Source organism: Notamacropus eugenii, chromosome 7 (genome assembly GCF_028372415.1).
Source record: "Notamacropus eugenii isolate mMacEug1 chromosome 7, mMacEug1.pri_v2, whole genome shotgun sequence".
Taxonomy (NCBI): domain Eukaryota; kingdom Metazoa; phylum Chordata; class Mammalia; order Diprotodontia; family Macropodidae; genus Notamacropus; species Notamacropus eugenii.
This window is the reverse complement of record NC_092878.1, coordinates 140926586-140947434: the sequence shown is the minus strand read 5'-3', so window position 1 is coordinate 140947434 and position 20849 is coordinate 140926586. Positions and strand designations below refer to the sequence as shown.

Sequence of the window (20849 nt, the reverse complement as noted above, 5' to 3'; positions counted from 1 at the left end):
GAAAGCAAACTCTCTGCTAACAGCCAAACTGAAACTTGAGCTCAACCCAAAGTCTGCAGTGCCACTATATGTTTAATTACAGTGATTTAAAACATCTCCCTTTTGAATGGACAACAAAGATTAACTGAGATTGCAGCATAAACTTTGTTTAAGCCAGGATCACAAAGTTTCAAAAGATCCTAATTTTTTAATTGATTTTTTTCATCTTTTGGATTCAATTTCTTTCTATAAAACTTCCAAAATTAAAAAAAAAGTCCAATCAATTCTTGAACAAATAAGTGAGCTTAATTTCAGTATGAATCTAATAAATGGCAAAATAAAAATCTGCTGCTTCTTGCAAAATAAAAATCTGTTGCTTCTTGCCCTCCAGTAAATACATTCTGAGAAGCAAAAAGGTGGAGACCAATCCTAATTATTTCTCCTTTCTGAAATATTCCTCAAATGCTTTTTTTGGAAGTGAAAATTAATTTTATTCATGGAAAAAATCACCAGGAGTATATTAGAAGCCCCCCAAAATCAATCAACCAATCCATAAGCATTTACTAAGTGCTTAATATATGTCAGACAAATGATGGAGAGAGAGACCTTTGAGATGATGTCAAGAATGCTTAGTTCCCTGAGAAAGCCTTCTAAATGTCCAAAAGAGGATGACTACCAAAAATGGTTCCCTTTAAGAAAGGTCTTTGGCCTTTCATCCTTCTCCATGTCGCCTTCCACCCAACCTACTGACACTATCACTTACCCCACCACCATGTCCTTGGGTCCAGCAGTTACAGTGCAGATTCCGTCCTCACAGTGTTTCCCCACCAGGCTGTGAGCATGCAGGTGGACATGCTTCCCATTGGTGACCAATTGGACGATAACTTTTGCTGGCCCCACATAGTTGCAAATCTGAATGAGAAAACATTTTTTCAAAAAAACATTTAACACCAATGAGCAAAGACACTTTGATAGGATGGAAATGAAAATATTGACCACAAAAAGCCAGAGAGAAGTGGTTCTGAGAGGCATCTTTCTGAAAGAGGTCTTGGCAGAGTTGTCTTAGTTTGATATAAAAGGTGTTGAATTTCAATGAAATGTCAGCAATGCCCAGGAATAGGCAAAAGTACTGATGGATGGTTGGAACAGAAGGTCTTTACTGATTGGTGGAAACCTAAGACCTAAAAAAATGAGAAGGTTTTCTTGATTTTTAGGTCCAGTTCTCAAAAGTCCAAACCTTACGTTTCTGTCCATTTCTGAGTTTAATGACTCTGTTATATACCAGTGCTATCTTTTCCTTAAAATTTTAGTTTGTCTTTTGTTTTTATGTTTCCTTCATTTCAAAACATATCCCTTCCTGTCCCATATTCAGAGGGTCATTTCTTGTAACAAAAAAATTGAAAGAAGAAAAGCAGCAAAATCAACTGTGTCTGACAATAATTATAACACTGCATACCATTAGTTACCCTCCTTCCTTCTCCCCCCGCTTTGCAAGAAGGGAGGGAGGTACAGTTTCTTACTTTTTCTTTGGGAGAAGCTTACCAATATTATCTTTCATCAAAATCCCTGGTAAAATATAGCGGAACAATTATGCTAACCAATGTTCTAGCCATAATCCTCCTATGGACAAATTACTTTGAATCAACACTTCCTTTTTTGTTAACTCATAATATAATATCCAATTCTTTTCTTTAAATGGAGATAAGTACTGTTCCTTTTTGCTAATGAGGGTGACCTATATAAGCCTAAAGGACCAGCTTGGTAGCACATTAGGTCAACACCTAAGAAAGTTGGTGAAATCATGATTAATACTGGAGCACACTAAAAAGATTAAATACCCTAACATTATTAGAATAAATGTACCAGCAGAAACTCTTCAAAATGACTGAGCTCCCTTCCAAATAACAAAGCACTCATTTAGTTAACAATTTATTATATAATAATTAATACATTATTATATAATTGTATAACATATTAATAGTAATATACTACCTCCTATATTATAATAATTACATACTTATTTAACATCTTCTTTTGCCCAATGCCTTTATAAGCTGCAGAAGGCACTGGCTTTTCCTTCACTTCTCTGCTTCCAATGCTATCTCTTATCCAATCTAAACTCCGAAATCCCTGTAATTCTACCCATCAGACTATGTTTCTTAATGCATTATATACCTGGAATGACAGTTATGTGTGTCCCTGTCTTATTTCACCTATAGGCTAAGATTTCTTGGAGATAGGGGCCAGGTCTTTTTCAGTTTTGTATTCAAATTATTGTTTAAAAAAAAAACCAACAAAACATTTATTTAGCCCCTCCTAATTGCACAGAAAACCCTCATTAGTAGACCTATGATGTACCTCTGGGACCATCTTGCCCAACTTTCTCAATTTAAAGATGAGGAAACCGAGGCCCAGGGAGATTAGGTGTCTTGCCCAAGGTCACCCAGGTAATAAGCATCTGAGGAAAGATTTAAAACCAAGTCCTCTGATCCCAGAATCCATGCTTTTTCCTCTGAGCAGGATACTTTCCTTAGCCCCTGCCCAAGGGGCTAATACTCAATGGAGACAAATGACAAATTGTACAAAAACATTTCAATACTAGGTAAGTTGAGGGAGAAGAAAACGCTAATAATGGAGGGAGGGGGGGAGGAGATAAAGAAGGCTTTACAGTGACACAAACTGAAACCTGAAGGAATTTAGAGAGTTAGAATTCCTGGCATACAGTAAACACTCGATAAATATTTGTCAAATTGAGTTAGTGAGATTTTCCTCATTCCAGAAGAGTCATTCTTCTGGCCAAGGTAAGCAACTTGAGTACATAAAACTACTTCCGAATGTAGACGCAAAAAACAAAAAACTTTTCATATAAAGTCTTTTACAGCCCTGAATGTGGACAGATTTTAATTCTTCATAAATTCAAAGGAAAACTGAATCTTTCCAAATTGATATCCTTTATTTTCCCTATGTGTTAACATCTTAAGTAGAGTTCAGAGATGTCTCCATTTACCTTTCCTTTCAGGACACATACTGTTAAAGATCCTGTTCTTCTCCCAACCTGGTTACAGAATACATTTGTGTTTGTTTACATAGGGGCTTAGACTGCCCATATTCATGACTAATTCAAGATGAGCCAGTCATGTTAAGAGTGAACCTATGCTTTTTAAAAGTCTGGCATAATAGATTTTATTACATCCTTCCCCCTATTTTAATTTGTCTGAATCATTCTGTTTTAACTGTATATTGGGGGATACTGCTCAATAAATCCTACAAAAGTACTGACCTCCATTATGTTTTGTTAGAATACCTTAGCAAGATTCTAATAAAAACAGAAGTTAAAAATCACACCTTGTTCATCTTTCTCTTGGCTAGCTATATTTACCTACCACTAAAAATGATACATAGAGCTGGGCCAGGGAAATGGACAGAAAGGTTCTTGGGAAAATTGAACTAGGCAGGGCTAGGGTAGAGTCATAACATAACCAATCCCTTCTTAAAGTCCTGAAGATAGACATCATGATGCTCCAGAGAAACTGAGAACAGAAACCAAGGCAAAAATTCTACTTATCATACTATCAGCCAAGAAAGCAGACCAGTTCCCGGCTACTGAGAAACTCCTGGAATTTTGTACAATAGACTTAAAACCTGGTAACAACAGAGATTCTTTTGCATTTTAAGCAATAAGCTTGTGCTTACTTTTTTCATACTCAAAACTATCTGTCTGTACCCTTGGCAGGCAGGCAGCCCTAGCACAGAAACCATGTTTATTGTGAAAACATGCTGAAGCTAGAGCAGTTTACCATGCTTTTGGCAATTTCTTTCAAGGAACCATCCAGCTTATCAGTAAATCATTACCATATTCAGTCATTCACTAAAAGCTTAAACAAAATCCTTTCTCAGAGAAATAGTAAAAATTAAGTCAGATATCACAGACACATGGAATTTTAGAAAAGGAAGAGGTTTTAAACATCATCTAGTTCAAGCTGCTCATTTTACAGATGAAGAAACTGAGGAACAGAGAAGTATCATGATCTGCCCAAAGTGGCTAAATTCTGGACTCCCAGACTAATCCTCTTTTACATTTCCATTAAAGTGGGCATCCTGGGCCATCTCCAGCAGTCTGGTTGACTATCAGGCCACTGGATCCAGATGGCTCAAGAGAAGAAAGTGAGGTTGGTGACCTTGCACAGCCCTCCCTCACTCAAATCAAAGTCAACTGCAAGTTTTGTCATCATCTTGATATCATGGTCCTCTTTGAGAACAAAAGACAAATACAACACAAAGAGGGCTGGGGGAATAAATAATACAAAACATATACAAACACAATTTCATGTCATTTAAAAACTTGGAATTGCTTTATTTATTGTTTTTTAAAGATATTTTTTATTTGGGAGAAGGCAGAATAATACATTTAGATATCTCATTGGCGATCTCTGTCTTTTTTAAAACTCCATAACTTTTCACCCAGTCCCAACGCATGCTTCATTCTGTACCTACAATCTACCACATCTTAATGGCAAGGAGGGACTCAAGCTTCACCAATGGCCTTCAGAAGTCATGAAAGGTCACAGTATTGGTCAGATCTCTCTCTCTCTCTCTCTCTCTCTCTCTCTCTCTCTCTCTCTCTCTCTCTCTCTCTCTCTCTCTCTCTCTCTCTCTCTCTCTCCCGTGCTCTCTCTCTGTCTCTCCTGTGCTCTCTCTGTTTCTCTCTGCGTTTGGCTCTCTCTGTTTCTCCTGTGCTCTCTCTGTCTCTGTCTTTATCTCCTTCTCTCTTTGTCTCTCTCTGTCTTTCTGTCTCTGTGTCTACAAGTTTTACTGATGCTTTTCTTTTTGGAGCTATAGCACTGTGACTTCCCACTGATACCATCTACAAATCAAATACACAAACCGTCCCCTTTATAACAAAAAATTACAACCAAGCAAAACCAATTCCTGGCTTTTCCTGACAAACATATCCCTTGTTCCCTAGCTCTCTGACAACAGTGATGAAGCACGCTTCACCAGGAATTTTCTGAACTCATGACTAGTCACTGAATTCATCAGCATTCTAAAACTTTAAAAGGTTCTTTTTCTTTATATTATCGTGCTCACTGGGGGAATGATTTTTTCCCATCCTGCTTATTGTGATCTACATCAGTTAATACAGGTCTTCTTGTGCTTTTCTGAATTCTTCATATTTATCATTTCTTGTAGGCAGGCACAATAATATTTCACTAAGCTCACATACCAACATTTCTTTGATTATTTCCCCAAATGATGGGCACCAATTTTGTACCCATTCCCATAACACTATAAAAGGAGCTTTAACAAATATTTCTGTATATCTGAAACCTTGCCCTTTGTCCCTGACATCCACGGTTATATACCAAGTTCTTCAACACTTTCCTCCTTTACATGATTATGGTCCTGGCAGATCCGTGGGTAGTTTCTCCACCAATACAAATCACAACCTCTCTGGGTGGTGCTTGAGTGATATAACACTGGACTTGGTGTCAGAGACCTGAATTGAAATCCAGTTCCATCTGCTTACTAGCTCTGTGACCCTGTACAACTCACTTAACCTCTGCCTGCCTCCCTTTCCTCATCAGCAAAACGGGGATAATAAGAGTAATAAGGTATTGTCATTTGGTTGTTTTTCAGTTATTTCCGACTATTTGTGACCCCATTTGGAAACTTCTTGGCAAATATACTGGGATACCTTGCCATTTCCTTCTCCAGTCTGTTTTACAAATGAAGAAACTGAAGCAAATAGAGTTAAGTGACTTGCCCAAGGTCACACAGCTCATAAGTGTCTGAGGCCGAATTTGAACTGAGGCCCTGGGATCTTATCCACTGCACCCCAGTATTATGATGAAATATCAAATGAGGTAATACTTGTAAAATGCTCTGCAAACCTTTCAGTGTTATATAAATTCTAGGCGTTGTTATGGTTAAATGAGGATGATGAAGATGGATGATAACTGTGGGACCCTGGGCAAGTCACTAAATTTCCCCCTGCCTCACTTTCATAATGTGCAAAATGTACATCATAGTAGCATCTACCTCTCAGAATTGCTGTAAGGATAAAACAAGATAATAAACTTTAAGCACTGTGAAACACTGAAAGCACTGTATACTTGCTGGCTAGTTTCATAATTCAGTAGTTGTTTTTTCCAGATCAAAAAAATTCTCCCCCCCCCATGGAGCTGTCAACTTGGCTGATATTTGGTTAGTTTTGCTGAATTTTTTTTCCTTCTTTATCTTTTAAATGCTTCATTAGATGGAATTCTCTGGGAAGGGAGAAACATATTCAAACACACACACACACACACACACACACACATACACACACACACGGAAATGAATGCAATGAAGAAACAAACAAGCCAGTAGGTATCAATGACTTTTTTTAAAAAAAACAAGTCTAACTGGGGAAGAAATGCCTCCGATAAGTACATCTCTTAAACGTTATCATGCTGAAACCAGCTTGCTTCAGAACTTAGCGAGGCCAGTCCACACACAACACACACACTGGGCGCATATTTGAAATCTCTCCAGCTTGGGAGGACCTGCCACAGCTTGCGCTGCATTAGGCCAGCCTCCCCTAACCCTGGATCACCTTAAAAACATGGCAAAGGCCTCACAACAAGTCTTCCCCACAGTATAAATTCTAAAATACAACATTAAGCAGAATGGTTCAACAGCAACAAGGGTAATGACAGGTTTCATTCAAGACAAAACCACTGGGCTGCCATCTTAAATTAGGTGACAGCAATTGCATGCTATCTTACTTTTTCTTACTCTATCACGTCAAGATTCAAGAGTGTCAAGAATAAGGAACTTGGAGGTTCCTCTGAGGTAAAGAATGTGAAAAATCAGCCTGTGACTAATGTATTTCTTGATCTGTTTGGAAGAATAGGAAAGCATCATCTGGTCTTTACAGAAACCACACTGCATCTCCACAGAAGGGTAGCTGGCTGGAAATGGACTTTCCCAAACACCATCTGAAAGCAGAAGCTAAAATGTGATGATACAATGATGTCTCACACACACTCACACACACACATGTACAGGCTCAGTGACTTATGCTCTGGGGATACATTTACTCTTAAACTGTCAACTTCAATTAGGTATGACTTCATATGCTGGTACAAAACCCACAATACTGCTATGTTTTGTAATAGTACTAGTAAGAGCAATACTAGGGCTATTAGTATTACATCATAAAGGACAGCACCATGGCCAGAGAGCCTGAAAGAGGGAGGGTCAGGACCTTCTTGTGACACTCACTATGTGACCCCGGGTAAGTTCCTTCACATTCCAGGGACTTCTTGAAAGATGCAAGTTACAGAGGGAGTATTGACTCGCATTGGTAGAGGGAGTTTTTCAACTGGGACTTTCCATGAAATCAAAGATCCAGTCCTATCTATTTGTATATAATAAAAGGTGATATGAAAAAGATATATGAGTGGGACCAGCGATAGGCTGGTAAGATCTCATGAAGCAGGGATTCTATATGGACAGCTGATGTGCTTATAACAGCAAAAGATCCAGGGAGGGCTCCAGCATCCTGAGAGGAGTATTTATAGGACAAGAGACACAGAAGAATAGCTAACACGTTAGCTTAGATAATTTGGACCAGTGAAGGGAATGTCTACATCAATGAAATTGAAGTATAAACATTTGGTTCCATATGCTATGATAGGATCATAGATTTCTGAGTTGGAAGGGACCTTATAGATAATTTAGTCACCCAGGCAGCTTACGGAAAAAAGTACAAGGGGCAGCTAGGTGGGGCAGCTAGGTGGTGCAGATAGAGCACTGACCCTGAAGTCAGGAGAACCTGAGTTCAAATCTGGCCTCAGATATTTGACACTTAATAGTTATTGACCCTGGGGAAGTCACTTAACCCCAATTGCCTCACTGAAAAAATGGGAAAAAAGTGCAGGGCCTATAATCAGGACTTCAAATATGGCCTCAGATACTTCCTAGCTATATGACCTTGGATAATTGTGTCTGCCTCAATTTTCTAAAAAGTAAAATGGGGTAATAGCAACACCTGTCTCCCAGAGTTGTTGTGAGAATCAAATGAGGTATTTATAAAGAACTTCTCACTGTGCCTACTACGTAGTAGGCACTTCATAAGTGCTTGTTTCCTTCCTTTCTTACTCCAACCCATCTAAAAGAGGAAGAAATTGAAGTCGGGAGAATGGAAACAATTTGAGTTATTTAAGTATCTGCTCTCTTTCAGTGAGGTTACCTGACTACCATGACAGATAGTGTCTCTAGAGTGATCAATCACCTTCCCCACAGAGCACTTTATTTTGCCAGTCTCTAATGTACTTATATCATAGTATATACTATAGCCATTTTTTTTAACCTTATCCTACCAAATGTCATCTATATGAGGGTAGAGACTTTGTCTTACTGATGCTTTATTATCTCCTCCTAGTGATTAGGACTGGTGAGTTGGACAGCACAGTGGACAAAGCACTGCACTTGGAATCATGAAGATTCATCTTCCTGAGTTCAAATCTGGCCTCAAACACTTACTAGCTATATGATCCTGGGTAAGTCATTTACCCTGTGTGCCTCAGTTTCCTCATTTGTAAAGTAGGCTAGAGAAGAAATGACACTTTCCCAAGAAAATTCCAAAAAGGGTCACACAGAGTAAGACTCGACAGAAACAACGGAACAACAAAAAGTGGTTTAACAAAACAAAGCACACGGCCTTTCACATAGTAGGTACTCAATAAATGCAGTGAATGAATGAAAATGGGCTTTCTTCTATGAGGCTGCAGGTTCAAACACCTACTGGTGACCACAGATTAATTTTTTTTTAAATTAGAGGTTGAAGGGTTAGATAATTTATATTTTTTTTCTTAATGTAAGAGCCAGCTGGGCAGTACAATAGATAGAACAACGGCCCTGGAGTCAGGAGGACCTAAATTCAAATCCAACCTCAGGCACTTACTAGCTGTGTGACCCTGGGCAAGTCATTTAACCCCTGCGGCCTCTCAAAAAAAAAAAATCTAGCTGTGTGATTTCACTGGTATACAAAACTCCCAGGATAGAAATTTCCTCAACTGGTCCAGATCAACAGCTCATCTGAGCATAACATCCATGGCACCGAGAAGTTAATGACTGTCCCAGGGTCATGAAGTCAAATGGATCTGAGGCAGGATTTGAATCTAGGTCTTGTAGACTTCAAGGCTGTTGATTATATGATGATATGCTTGGAAAATCCTAAGGAATCAGCAAAAATTCTAACTGAGACAATACCTTCAGTAAATTTGCATGCTACAAACAAAATCCTCAAAAATCACCAGTATATCTATGCGGTAACAAAACTCAAGAAGCAATAATGGAAAGGAAATCCCATTTCAAAAAACTACAAAATGCATAAACATATTCATAATGTGTGTATGTGCATATGCATACACATAAACACATGCCAACACACACACACAGATGGACTAGATCAATGGACTGTTCATCCTACTGAAGTTCATAATCTTGACCAACTGACATTCTTTGTGCATTTGCTTTTCCTCTCACTAGTTGTTTGATGGTATTCTGAGTGACTATGAGTCTCATTAGAAAGTTCTACAATGCTCCATGGCTTGATACCGTTAACCCTCCGTCATCCACAAACTAGAGCATTCTGCTGGCCTCACCATCATCTATAAAGAAATTGTCTCCTACTTGGAGCCCAAAACTAGCTATTCTCTATGAAAGTGACAAACAGCTTTGATAAGAAGATGCCTCCCAGCTTTGTAGTTACAAAAGGTATCTTTGTTTCTGCATTTTTCAAGAATTCTCATTTGGGAGACATTTTTTCAGAAGAGAACCTTTGATTTGCTCTATCACACAAACACCTTGGACAAATCATCTCCTTAAGTTTATTAAAACAAGAGCTTCTGCTGGGAGATGGCTCATACTAAGCTACTGAAACTGATTAGGAGGAGGAGAGAAGCTAGTGGGATTTCATAATTCCCTCAGATATTGAACCATCCTGGGCCATCGCCCATCATCTTGACTTTTGCCCTGCCACTGGACTTCCATGACTCTAGAGGAGACAGCAAGGCTGATGACTTTGTGTAGGTAGCTCTACCTCACTTAAATCCAATTCTAAAGCAAGTCAAGACATCACCCCATGATGTCACTGATTCTTGTTGAGAACAAAGGATGATGAACGACAACCATGACAACTTCATTCATTTAATATATGCATTTTAAAACTATAGTCCCTAGCTCAAAGAAGGCAAGGATAATATCATTTCTCACCTTTGTACCCTAGCTCCTAGGATAGTGCCTAATGCACACATAATGGAGATTCAATAAATGTTTGTCAGATTGTTTTGTTGTTAGATTCCTTCCTTTCTAGCATTACAGAGTTGCACGATGACATCCCAAGGGCAGATCTCTTAGCAACGAAGCAAAACCAAGTTTTTATAAGAGTCTTTTCTTTTGTTGAATATTTACTGAGCCACAAAGCACACCAGAATAGAATACTTGATGCTATCCCCACTCTGCTCAAGGCTTTTGTTCTTTGGTACACTAACAAATTCATGTCCCATTCTTTGTACACACAGATAGTCATACTGACCTGACACTGACAAGGTTCTACCAGTCACCACCATTGATATGTGCTGATGCACCCGGACTCTCTCACTTGTATCCCTCTTTAATTTTAAAAAATTGTATTTATTTCACACTTAATTCATGGAATAAAACAAGCATTTCTATAACAATACCACAAAAAAAAGAGGATTACACATGAAACTGCAAATCTACTATGTACAATTTGCTATCCATTCTAAAAATATAACGAAGTTATCATGGAAATTTCTTTTTTCTTTTCTTTCTTCCTCTTTTCTTCCCTCCTCCTTAAGATGGTTACCATTAGATACAAATATGTGTATGTGTTGTATGTGTAAAATCATTCTATACATACTTCTGTTTATAAGTTCTTTGTCTGGATGAAGACAGAGTCCCCCATGTCCTTTGGAGTTCATTTGGGTATTTATAATAGTCAAAATTACTTTGTTGCTTGAAGTTATTCTTAAAACAACATTGTTGTTACTGTATACGATGTCCTCATGGTTCCGTTCACTTTTTTCCGTTACTGGTTGGGGGAATGTGTGTGTGTGTGTGTGTGTGTGTGTGTGTGTGTGTGTGTGTGTGTGTGTATGGATGTGTACAAGGTATACATGCATAGAAGTACGCATGTTATGTAGTTACCAGTTTCATAGGGAAACTGGTAACTATCAGGTTACTATCAGGTTACCTATACAGGAAACTATCAGATTCTAATCACACACTGTTCATCTGAGAACACAAGCAAAATGACCTACGAACAAATGGACCCGGTTTACTTCTTATGCCATTTTGTTTCCATTTTTGTCACTTTTATTATTATAAGCATCCTCCATATCATGTCCATCTGTCTCTCTTCAGTTCTCAGTAGGGACTGTCATTTAGCAAGTAGGCTAAGAGGTCCAATGCCTGTGACCCTAAGGCACTTGACCTCTAATGCCCAACTCTACAACACAACAGTTAGAAATTTGCATGGGGAGTTTCCTCACTGAGATTTCCCTACATGAATGCAATCCCAGGTTCAGAACGAAAAGCCAAAACCAAAACACCAACAAAAGATGCATTCTAGCCTCTCACAGTCTATGAGGCTGTGAATAGAGCTGATGGGGGTGACTATAAGATATCTAGGAGTTCTATAAAGATTGGTGCTCTTGTGAAATCCTGCCACTAGGAGCTTTCTAAGATGAAGTACAGTTTCTCTATTGGGCTTGGGGTTGAGCCAAAGTACTGGGATGGGTGGAAAAGAACTGTCATCAAGGAGATCATGATAAGACAGAAGTGTCACCATGAGGGTGAGAAAATGCAATAAATCATATTGGCTCAGGTTCCAGGGTAAAACAGGTCTCAGCTGACTCTGCCGCAAGGTCTTTTAATTCTGGCCAGAGATCTCTAATTCACAACCACTTGCTTACTGTTTCTGCTAGAAGATAAGAGGAGGAATGTCTCTAGCACTTACATTTAATGGAGAGAGTTGAAAAAAAAAAAAAAGAGGCAATTTGGGTCCCTAGACAACTAAAATCGGTGCCTTCCACAAGTGCTCCAAACATAATAGGAGCTTTACACATGTATGTTGAATGGAATTCAATTAAATCAGTCCTGAGAAGTAGGTCACCCTGGATATCTTCCTATCCTTTATCTAAACCAAAGTTTGGGAAATATAAAACCTTACCGTACACAAAAGTTTACTAGTACAGATGTCTAGAATACAGTTGGTGAATGTTCACTACAGAATAACGTCAAACATGTTGGCTTGCCTACTCGGTTGATTTTCCTCTTCTCCTAAACAAATTATCTTGTTGAATGTCGATTCAGATGCCCAATTATTTGGAATTTTTTTTTGCAAGTGTAAATGATCTATTCCATATGCTTTGAGACATAATTTACAACCTTAAAACTAAATAACTTTGTAAACAATAAAGTCTAACAGATTATCTTATTTTCATAGTGCAGCACAGAACACATTATTGATAAGAGTACACACTGAACAACAAGTGCCCAACTCTTAACCTCTTTTTAAAAAATTATTTTATTTTTAATTCATGGAATAAAACAAGCATTTCTATAACCTAGCAGAATTTTTAAAAAAATGATTGCCCATGAAACTGCATATCTACTATGCACAACTTACTATTTCTTTCAAATATACAAAAAAAATAACTGTAAATTTCTTTGTCTTTTCTTTTTTTCTTAATCTCTTAACTACAGTACCTGGCACATAGTAACATACATACATATACATACATACACACATATACATATTATATAGATACACATACATACATACCCCATATACATATATTATACATATACACACATGTATATATGCATTATGTGTGTATTTACATATATGCATATATAAAACTATTTCTATTATCATCTACATGTAGATAAATATTTCAATATAATTGCTATAGTCTTTATATTTTCAAACCTTAGCTTTGATAGAAGACTGGAAGCCATTCAAGGTTAACTTACTTCCCACACCTGACTGCATTCAATTGCATTCAACATATATATATTAAAATGGAGATAATAATAGCGCCTATTTCTCAAGCTTGTTGTGTGGATCAAATGAGCTAATTATTGTAAAGGAATTTATGTCTCTCTACCCAAATCTTTGACAGAAAAGTTGCAGATTTGCATTGGAAGGAGTTTCCTCACTGAGATTTCCCTACATGAATGCAATCGCGGTCAGACCAAAAAGCCGAAACCAAAATACCAACAGAAGATGCCTTCCAGCCTCTCATGGTCTGCGAGCCTACGGATAGAGCTGATAGTGGTGACTGTGAAACCTATGGGAGTTCTATAAAAATCAGTCCTGTGGTAAGGACTGATTGATAACAAAGTAATAACTCAAAACTCTCTAGACCCAAGCACATTACACTCAAATATGATTTTAAAAAAGACATGAACACTATACAATTATCTGTGGCAATTAAGTGGAAATGGGAATGGGTTTTGAAAGCATGGAAATAGAAATCCAGAGATAATAAAGAAAACCTTAATTTTAGAAATTTCTTTTTTTTTCACCATTAAATCATTTATCAGAATTGTTCAAGATTACTCAAAGTGACTACAGCAAAGTCCCTGAATAATGAGCTACTGAAAAATCAAGAACTTTCTATACTTGCACTGTGTCAGAAATACTTTCATGACTAAAGCTCGCCAGAAATGGAAGCCAATGAGCTATAACCAAAAGAAGTTTTAAAAAAAATGCTGATATCAGTGAGTTAAGAGTACCAGGTCAGGGGGTTTAGTTGGCCCCCTTGTACCTGAGATAGATTTAAGTTCTAGGTTGGATCTTTCAGATTTAGAGAAGCAACAATCCTAATAACAATGACAATTCATTTTTCTAGAGTGTCTCAAGATTTTATATCCTAGATAGCCAAGTGGGTACAGTTGGACTTGGTGTCAGAAAGATGATTTCAAATCTAGTCTCACTTACTAGCTACATGACCATGGACAAGCATCACATAATCTCTGACCTCTATCTCAGTTTTCTCATACGTAAATTGAGGATAATAAAAACATCTTTATCCCAGAAATTTTGGGAAGAGAAAATTGATATTTGTAAAGTACTTTGAAAACTTTAAAGCACACACATGTTGTGTGTGTGTTTGTCTTTCATTGCCAAAGAAGACCATACAATCAGAGAAATAATGGCCAGGATGACTGGAGATGACCCAGGATGAGGCAATTGGGGTTAAGTGACTTGCCCAAGGTCACACAGCTAGTGAGGTAAGATTTGAACTCAAGTCCTCCTGACTCCTGCACTGGTGCTCTATCCACTGCACCACCTAGCTGCCTCAATATACATGCTATCATCACCATCATCATCATCATCGTTGTTGTTTATTTCTTTCCTCAAACCACCTCTGAGGGATAAAGAATGAAAATTGTGTTAGTTCCATCTTAGAGAAGAAGAAACAGGCCCAGAGGTTAAATGATTTTCTAGCAGGATTAATAACAGTCAAATCTGGAACTAGGATCAAAGAATCAGATTTGAAATCATTCTGCTCCTCATTTTACAGATGGGGAAACTGAAGCTTATGGCCATCAAATGACTTGCTTGAGACCTCCTAGGTGGTGCAGAGAAACAGAGACATGATTTAAATCCAGGTACTTTCACTAAAAACCCAATATGCTTTATTTATCTACTCCATGAGAAATATAAATTATTCCTCTAATGGCTAAAAATTCTAAAAACGGTTTAGGCCTCTCAAACCACAAACAATTTTGAATGAAAACTGAAAACTTGAAAGGACTAAGAATATCTGATATTGTGATCCAGTCAAGAAATGAAAGGATGTCTTTCTTCAAAAAAAGCACAATCGCTTCAATATTATATTTTCCTGCTAAGAAAACCAAACTTTACATCAGCTTCATTGAAAGCATCTGATGAGGGAAGAGTCATTGAGATAATTTGACTCTTAATGATCTAAAAAATCCTTCTAAATTCACCAGCTCTACACAAAATTGAATTTGCATTACAGTAAATACAGCTGCAATGCAAAAGAGGGATGGGAGACATTTTGGTGGCTGCTGGAAGAAAGCCAATGAACTGTTCCTTTCTTCAGAAGGAAAGTACATGAAATAAAGAACATTTCAATTATTCTTGTGAGATTTCCTGTGGAAAACCCCCACTAAATTAAGAGAATTTCAAGTGAGTAAAACTGGGAAATTTTCTATGTAAGATTTTTCACCCTTTAATTGGTTATTCTAAAGATCAGGATACAAACAGGGCAAAATAAGAAAGCTCATCTAAGTGACAGACTGAGGTTAACCAAAATATTGTAACAGCGATACACAATGATGATTAAAAAAAAAAGAATGGCAAAATTTCACAGGAAGGGGAAAATATCACATGCTCTGACATGTTCCAACAGACAATCAGGCTAAACAGTGTTGTGGAACATAACCGTACTTTTAACCTGCAGCCAAACCAATAAACACTACCACCACTACTGATAAGAGAAGTAGATGCATGTATACTCACATTTATAGAATGTTTTTATAATTTATAAATCATTTTCCTCACAACGCACCCTTGTACAGATGGGGAAAACTGAATCTCAGAGATATGACTGGTACAGTATGAAATAGTTAGCAAGTATCAGAACCTGGTCAGCTGCCCCTAAAATCAATCTATCAATCTCTCTCTCTCTCTCTCTCTCTCTCTCTCTCTCTCTCTCTCTCTCTCTCTCTCTCTCTCTCTCTCTCTCTCCACCACTTCTCCAAATCACAACACAAATTCATTAAGTCAAAAATAAAATGTTAAAAATCTGAATGGAATATGTCCTGAGTTTCATTCTCATGTGCGTCTTCTCAAAAGATAAAAGAAAATAATCAAAACAGAAAGTCGGACAAAGAAAGCTCTTTCTTTGTATTGCACAAATGGGACAGCTTTGACAAGGACTGTAAGTAAACTTTGTTCCCATTTATTCTAAAAGGACTCCCTCACCTTCCCAGAATATAACAGACAGGCTCTGTTAAAAATGCTGTAGAAATGGAATGATGTCAGGCAGCATTTTAGCTCAAAAACCAACAGTTCCAGGAAGCTTATTAATAAGTTTTAAAAAATGATGATAAGAAATAGGAAGACATGGCCAGCACCTGGTAAGAGCAGTTAACTCTTATGGGGAGAAGGGCTCTGAGCGCAATAGAGTTAAGAACTGGGAGGAACATTATTATGTTAAATAACTTCAACTTTTATTAAATGTTTACTATGTGCTCTGGAACTATGTGAGGGGCTGAAGATAGAAAATCAGAAACAAAACAGTCCTTCTCCTTAAGGGACTTAGCTTAGGGGTAGGGAAGCAAATACAGTCCAGACCCAAATAAGAGTGCTACAAAGAAGGCCCTGATCAGGGCAATGGAGCAATCATTAATGCCATAAGAAATCTGAGGGAAAGGGATCATTTTCACCTGTGGTGTTTGGGAAAGGCTTCAGAAAAGTAGGACCACTTAAGCTGGGTCCTCCTTAAAGAAAAAAATGCAAAGAAGATGTTCCTAGAGGAGGTAGACTGCCATACAAGCTCATTTTAAAGATGGTGGAACAAGTTTACCCTAATAATCATGTAGGTTTTTTTTTAATGTGAAAAATCTCATTTGAAATCATTCAATGTCCCCTGAGAATACAAAATTAAATAAACAGCATGTCCATAAGTCTTGGTGTAGTTTTAAGCATTAATGCTTTAAGATGGTACAGCTTAAAACTGCACTAAGACTCTTGGGAAATGCTGTGTATTTAAGCCTGGAAAAATGGAAAAGTTAAATGCCATTCTGAATATCACTTGAGTTTTCGCATATTACTGCAATTTTATACCAACCTGGGAACCCAAAATGGTTGGAATAATTCCAGAAGAGGGTAATGAGGACAGTGAAAAGAAAGATGGCAGGTGAAGATTGGATGGAAGAACAAGGCATGCTTCACCTGTCACAGAGAAGAAAATATGGCAGCCAAAACTATTATCTTTCAAAGATCTGAGGGATTTTCTTCTGGAAAAGAGATGGAAGTGATTGTACTTGGCCCAGAGTGAACAGCTCATTATGATCTAATTCAACAAACAATTAGTAAGTTCCTACTAGGCGTGTGCTAGGAGATGGAGAAATATACAAAAATGAAATTTCTGTCCTCAAGGAATTTTTATTCAACTCAATGTGTACCCAGCTAAGTATATATAAAAAATATTCAAAACAAAGTGATTTCAGGGTGAACTATGCTCTGAAGGAAGCCAGAGATTCTGAGGCAAAGTTGAGGAGGGAGAGCATTCCAGGAGCTATAAACAGCCAATACAAAGGCCACAGAACAGGAAGTGTAGGCAATAAGAATAGCCTAGTTTGGCCTGAATGAAGTAGAACTGCCAGGGGAAAGTGAAATCAGTCTGGAAAGGTCCGGAACCATACAGTACACCAAAGAGTTGGTAGTTAATGATCTAAGAAGCAACAGAGAGCTATTGGCTCTTCTTAAGCAAGGTAGTGACATCATCTTTCAGGCATGTCCAATTCTTCATGTCCCCATTTGGGATTTTCTTGGCAAAGATACTGGAATGGTTTGCCATTTCCATCTCCACTTCATTTTACAGATGAGGAAATTGAGGCAAAAAGGGCTGAGTGACTTGCCCAGGGTCCCACATCTAATAAGTGTCTATGGGTGAATTTTAATACAGGAATATGAGTCTTTTTGACTCCTGGCTGGAGACTCTACACATTGCACCACCTAGCTACCCTAGTGACAAGGTCAGACCTAGGCTTTAGGAATGAATTTTGATTAGAGAGGGGAGACACTAGAGGCATGAAGACCAACTCAGAAACTATTACGCTAGTTCAAGTTAGTTCAAGTAATTAAGGCTTGAACTAGATAGCTAAGTGGCCTAGAGTGAGGAAGACAAGTTCAACTCCAGCCTCAGACACTTACTGATTGTGTGACTCTGGGCAAGTCACTTAACCCTGATTACCTCCCCCCACAAAAAAATTTAAATAAAAGAGTCAAATTCAGTCTCAGACATTTCTTAGCTATATGACTTTGGCAGAAGTTAGAGAAGACAAAGTATAAGTGACTTGGCCAAGATCACACAGCTAATAAGTGTGTGAAGCTATATTTGAACTCAGAACTTCCTCACTCCTGGCTAACTGCCCTTAAATAAAGTGGATGATAAATACAGTGTTCCAAAAGTTTTATTGCAGTTTTAAGCTTTCATTGTTTCCGTACTGTCATATAAGAGCTGAGGTTCTTAACCATTTTTGTACTTTGGAACCTATGGACAGTCTGGGGAAACAAAATTTATGGATCCTTTCTGAGAATAATGGCTTAAATGCATAAAATCCTACAGAAAGGATTACAAAGGGAACCAACTACACTGAAATACAGTTGCCAATATATTATGTGGATACATAATACCAACATATTGATATTGTTATATCAGTATGTTACATATGACATACCCACATGCACAAAATAATTACACTTCCCCAATTTGCTCATTCACTCATTCATACATTTACTAAATGTATATTAATTATCTATTGTGTGGTAGACGTTGGAGATATAAAAACAAAAAACGTACTTTCTGCCCTTGAAGAATTTACATTGTGTAATGGGGAACAACATAATCCAAGGTAAATAAATACAAAATATACTCAAAATAAAAATGCAGTAATTTGGGGGTGAAAGGTCACTAGGAAAAGGCACTTGGGGATCACACAAAGTTCTGTAGCCCTTAACATGGGGCTCAAAGAAAATGGGATTCAGTGAGTTGGAAAGGTTGGCAAGACATGGAGGCTGGACATGGGATTTGGTGCATGGAGAACAAAGAGATGGCCAGTTGGGCTAGACAGAAAAGCACATGCTTTTAAGAAGAGGAATGCTTTAAATGCCAAATAGAAGCATCTGAAAACTGGGGCAACTAGGAGCCACTGAAGCTAAATGCATTACCAATATTATCTCGTTTGATCCTCACAACCCTAAGGAGATAGGTGCTATTATGACCACTATTTTACAGATCAGGAAACTGAGGCTGAGAGAGGTTAAATGACTTGCCCTGGGTCATACAGGTGGTACCAAATTTGAATTCCAGTCTTCATGACTCCAGGACCAGGACTCTAGCCCTTATACTACCTAGTTGCTGAGGCAGCATCTTGAACAGGTGGGTGACAAGGTAGAAATTATGCTTTAGAAATATTCATTTGGTAATCATGTGGGGGATGAATTAAAGAATGGATGCAGGTAATCTAATTAGGAGTATATTACAATAGTCCAAGATCAGGGGTGAGAAACCTATGTCCTGGAGGTCACATGTGGTCCTCTAGGTCCTTAAGTGTGGTCCTCTGACTGAATCCAAACTTCATGTGAAGTTTGCATTCAAATGTGACCCTCTTGGTCCTCAAGTGCTGCCCTGTCAAAGGGTAGAACTTGAGGACCTAGAGGGCCACATGCAGCCTCAGGGTCATAGGGTTCCCCACCCCTGCTCCAGGTAATCATACTATAAGACAAAAAAAAAAAACCCAAATGGTATCAATAAAATCTATCTATCTATCTATCTATCTATCTATCTATCTATCTATCTATCTATCTATCTATCTTTGATACATTACAAGCCTCACATGCTAATAACTTTTTCTAAAGGAAACACCTTTAAATATAAAATTTATAAGCATAGACCCAAAAGCTAGCATTATTTGTAATGTGGAAACAACAGCTTTTCCAGCAAATTAGAGGTAATGCACGTATGCCTCTTTCCTCACTGCTGTTTGACACAGTGCTTTAGAAAGCCTCCAATGTTCTGAAAGAATGAATTGTCAAAGTAACAAGCCAAGAGAAAGAAATTAAAGGCAAATGATACTCAACTATCCCTATTGGCTAATGAAATAATGATTTACTTTGAAAATGCCAAGGAATCAGGAAGCATTTCAGTACAGTAACATGGACAAGAGCTTCAGCAAAGTAAAAGGACACAAAATAAATCCACAAAATCAATAGCATTTCTATATAGTAATAAGAAAATTCGAGAGGAAAAGACAGAAAGGGAAGTCCCATTCTGAATAACTATGAAGTTCATAAAAGGTCTGGGAATATTTTATAAATATAAATAAATAAAATGAATAAATAAATGAATGGATAGCTAGATGAAAAAATAAAGGCACACTCAAGACAATTTGAAACCATTAAAGAAATAATCAGTTACATAATTAAAAGGTCAGTATTGCTCCTGATTGGGTCACACCAATATAATAAAAATACTACCCAAAGTAAATAAACTTAGTGCTCTACCAATCAAAGCAACCAGAGGATACTTTACAGGGTTAGAACAAAATAACAAAATTCCCTTCGAAGATGAAAAGATCTAGAATCACAAGGGAAATAACAAAAAAAAGTAGAAATGGGGGACAAAAATAGCACTCTCAAGTTTGCATTATTCTATAAAGCTTCATCAAAATTATTTTATGCTAATATGACTGTATATGTCATAATATAACATAATATAATATCAGATTGCATGCTGTCTTAAGGAGAGGGAGGTAGAGGGAAAATTTCAGAACTCAAAATCTTATAAAAATGAATGTTGAAATCTAATAATCAATATTTTTTAGCAATTATTTTATACTTGCTAAAAAATACAAAAGCAGATAAATTGAATAACCTAAATAAAGAAGAATAAGAAGCAACTAAATTCAACAGCCCAGTGTTTCATGCCCCTGAAAACATAAATTATTTGGGCAAACAGTTGACCAGAGCTGATGCCTCTTAGCAGCTTACTTCTGCCAAAGGGAGCAAATCAAATCCCTCTTCCAGTAAC

The 20849-nt window shown here is 37.5% G+C and overlaps 1 protein-coding gene across 2 annotated transcripts in view; it reads right to left on the bottom strand.

Moving 5' to 3' along the window:
- The window catches only part of NFKB1 (nuclear factor kappa B subunit 1), a 152844-nt gene that overhangs the window by 44581 nt on the left and 87414 nt on the right, over positions 1-20849 (bottom strand). For both annotated transcript variants that reach the window (XM_072625256.1, XM_072625257.1), the window contains exon 6: positions 743-891. In XM_072625256.1, the coding sequence (XP_072481357.1) occupies positions 743-891 (149 nt within the window). The remainder of the gene's footprint in view (positions 1-742; positions 892-20849) is intronic.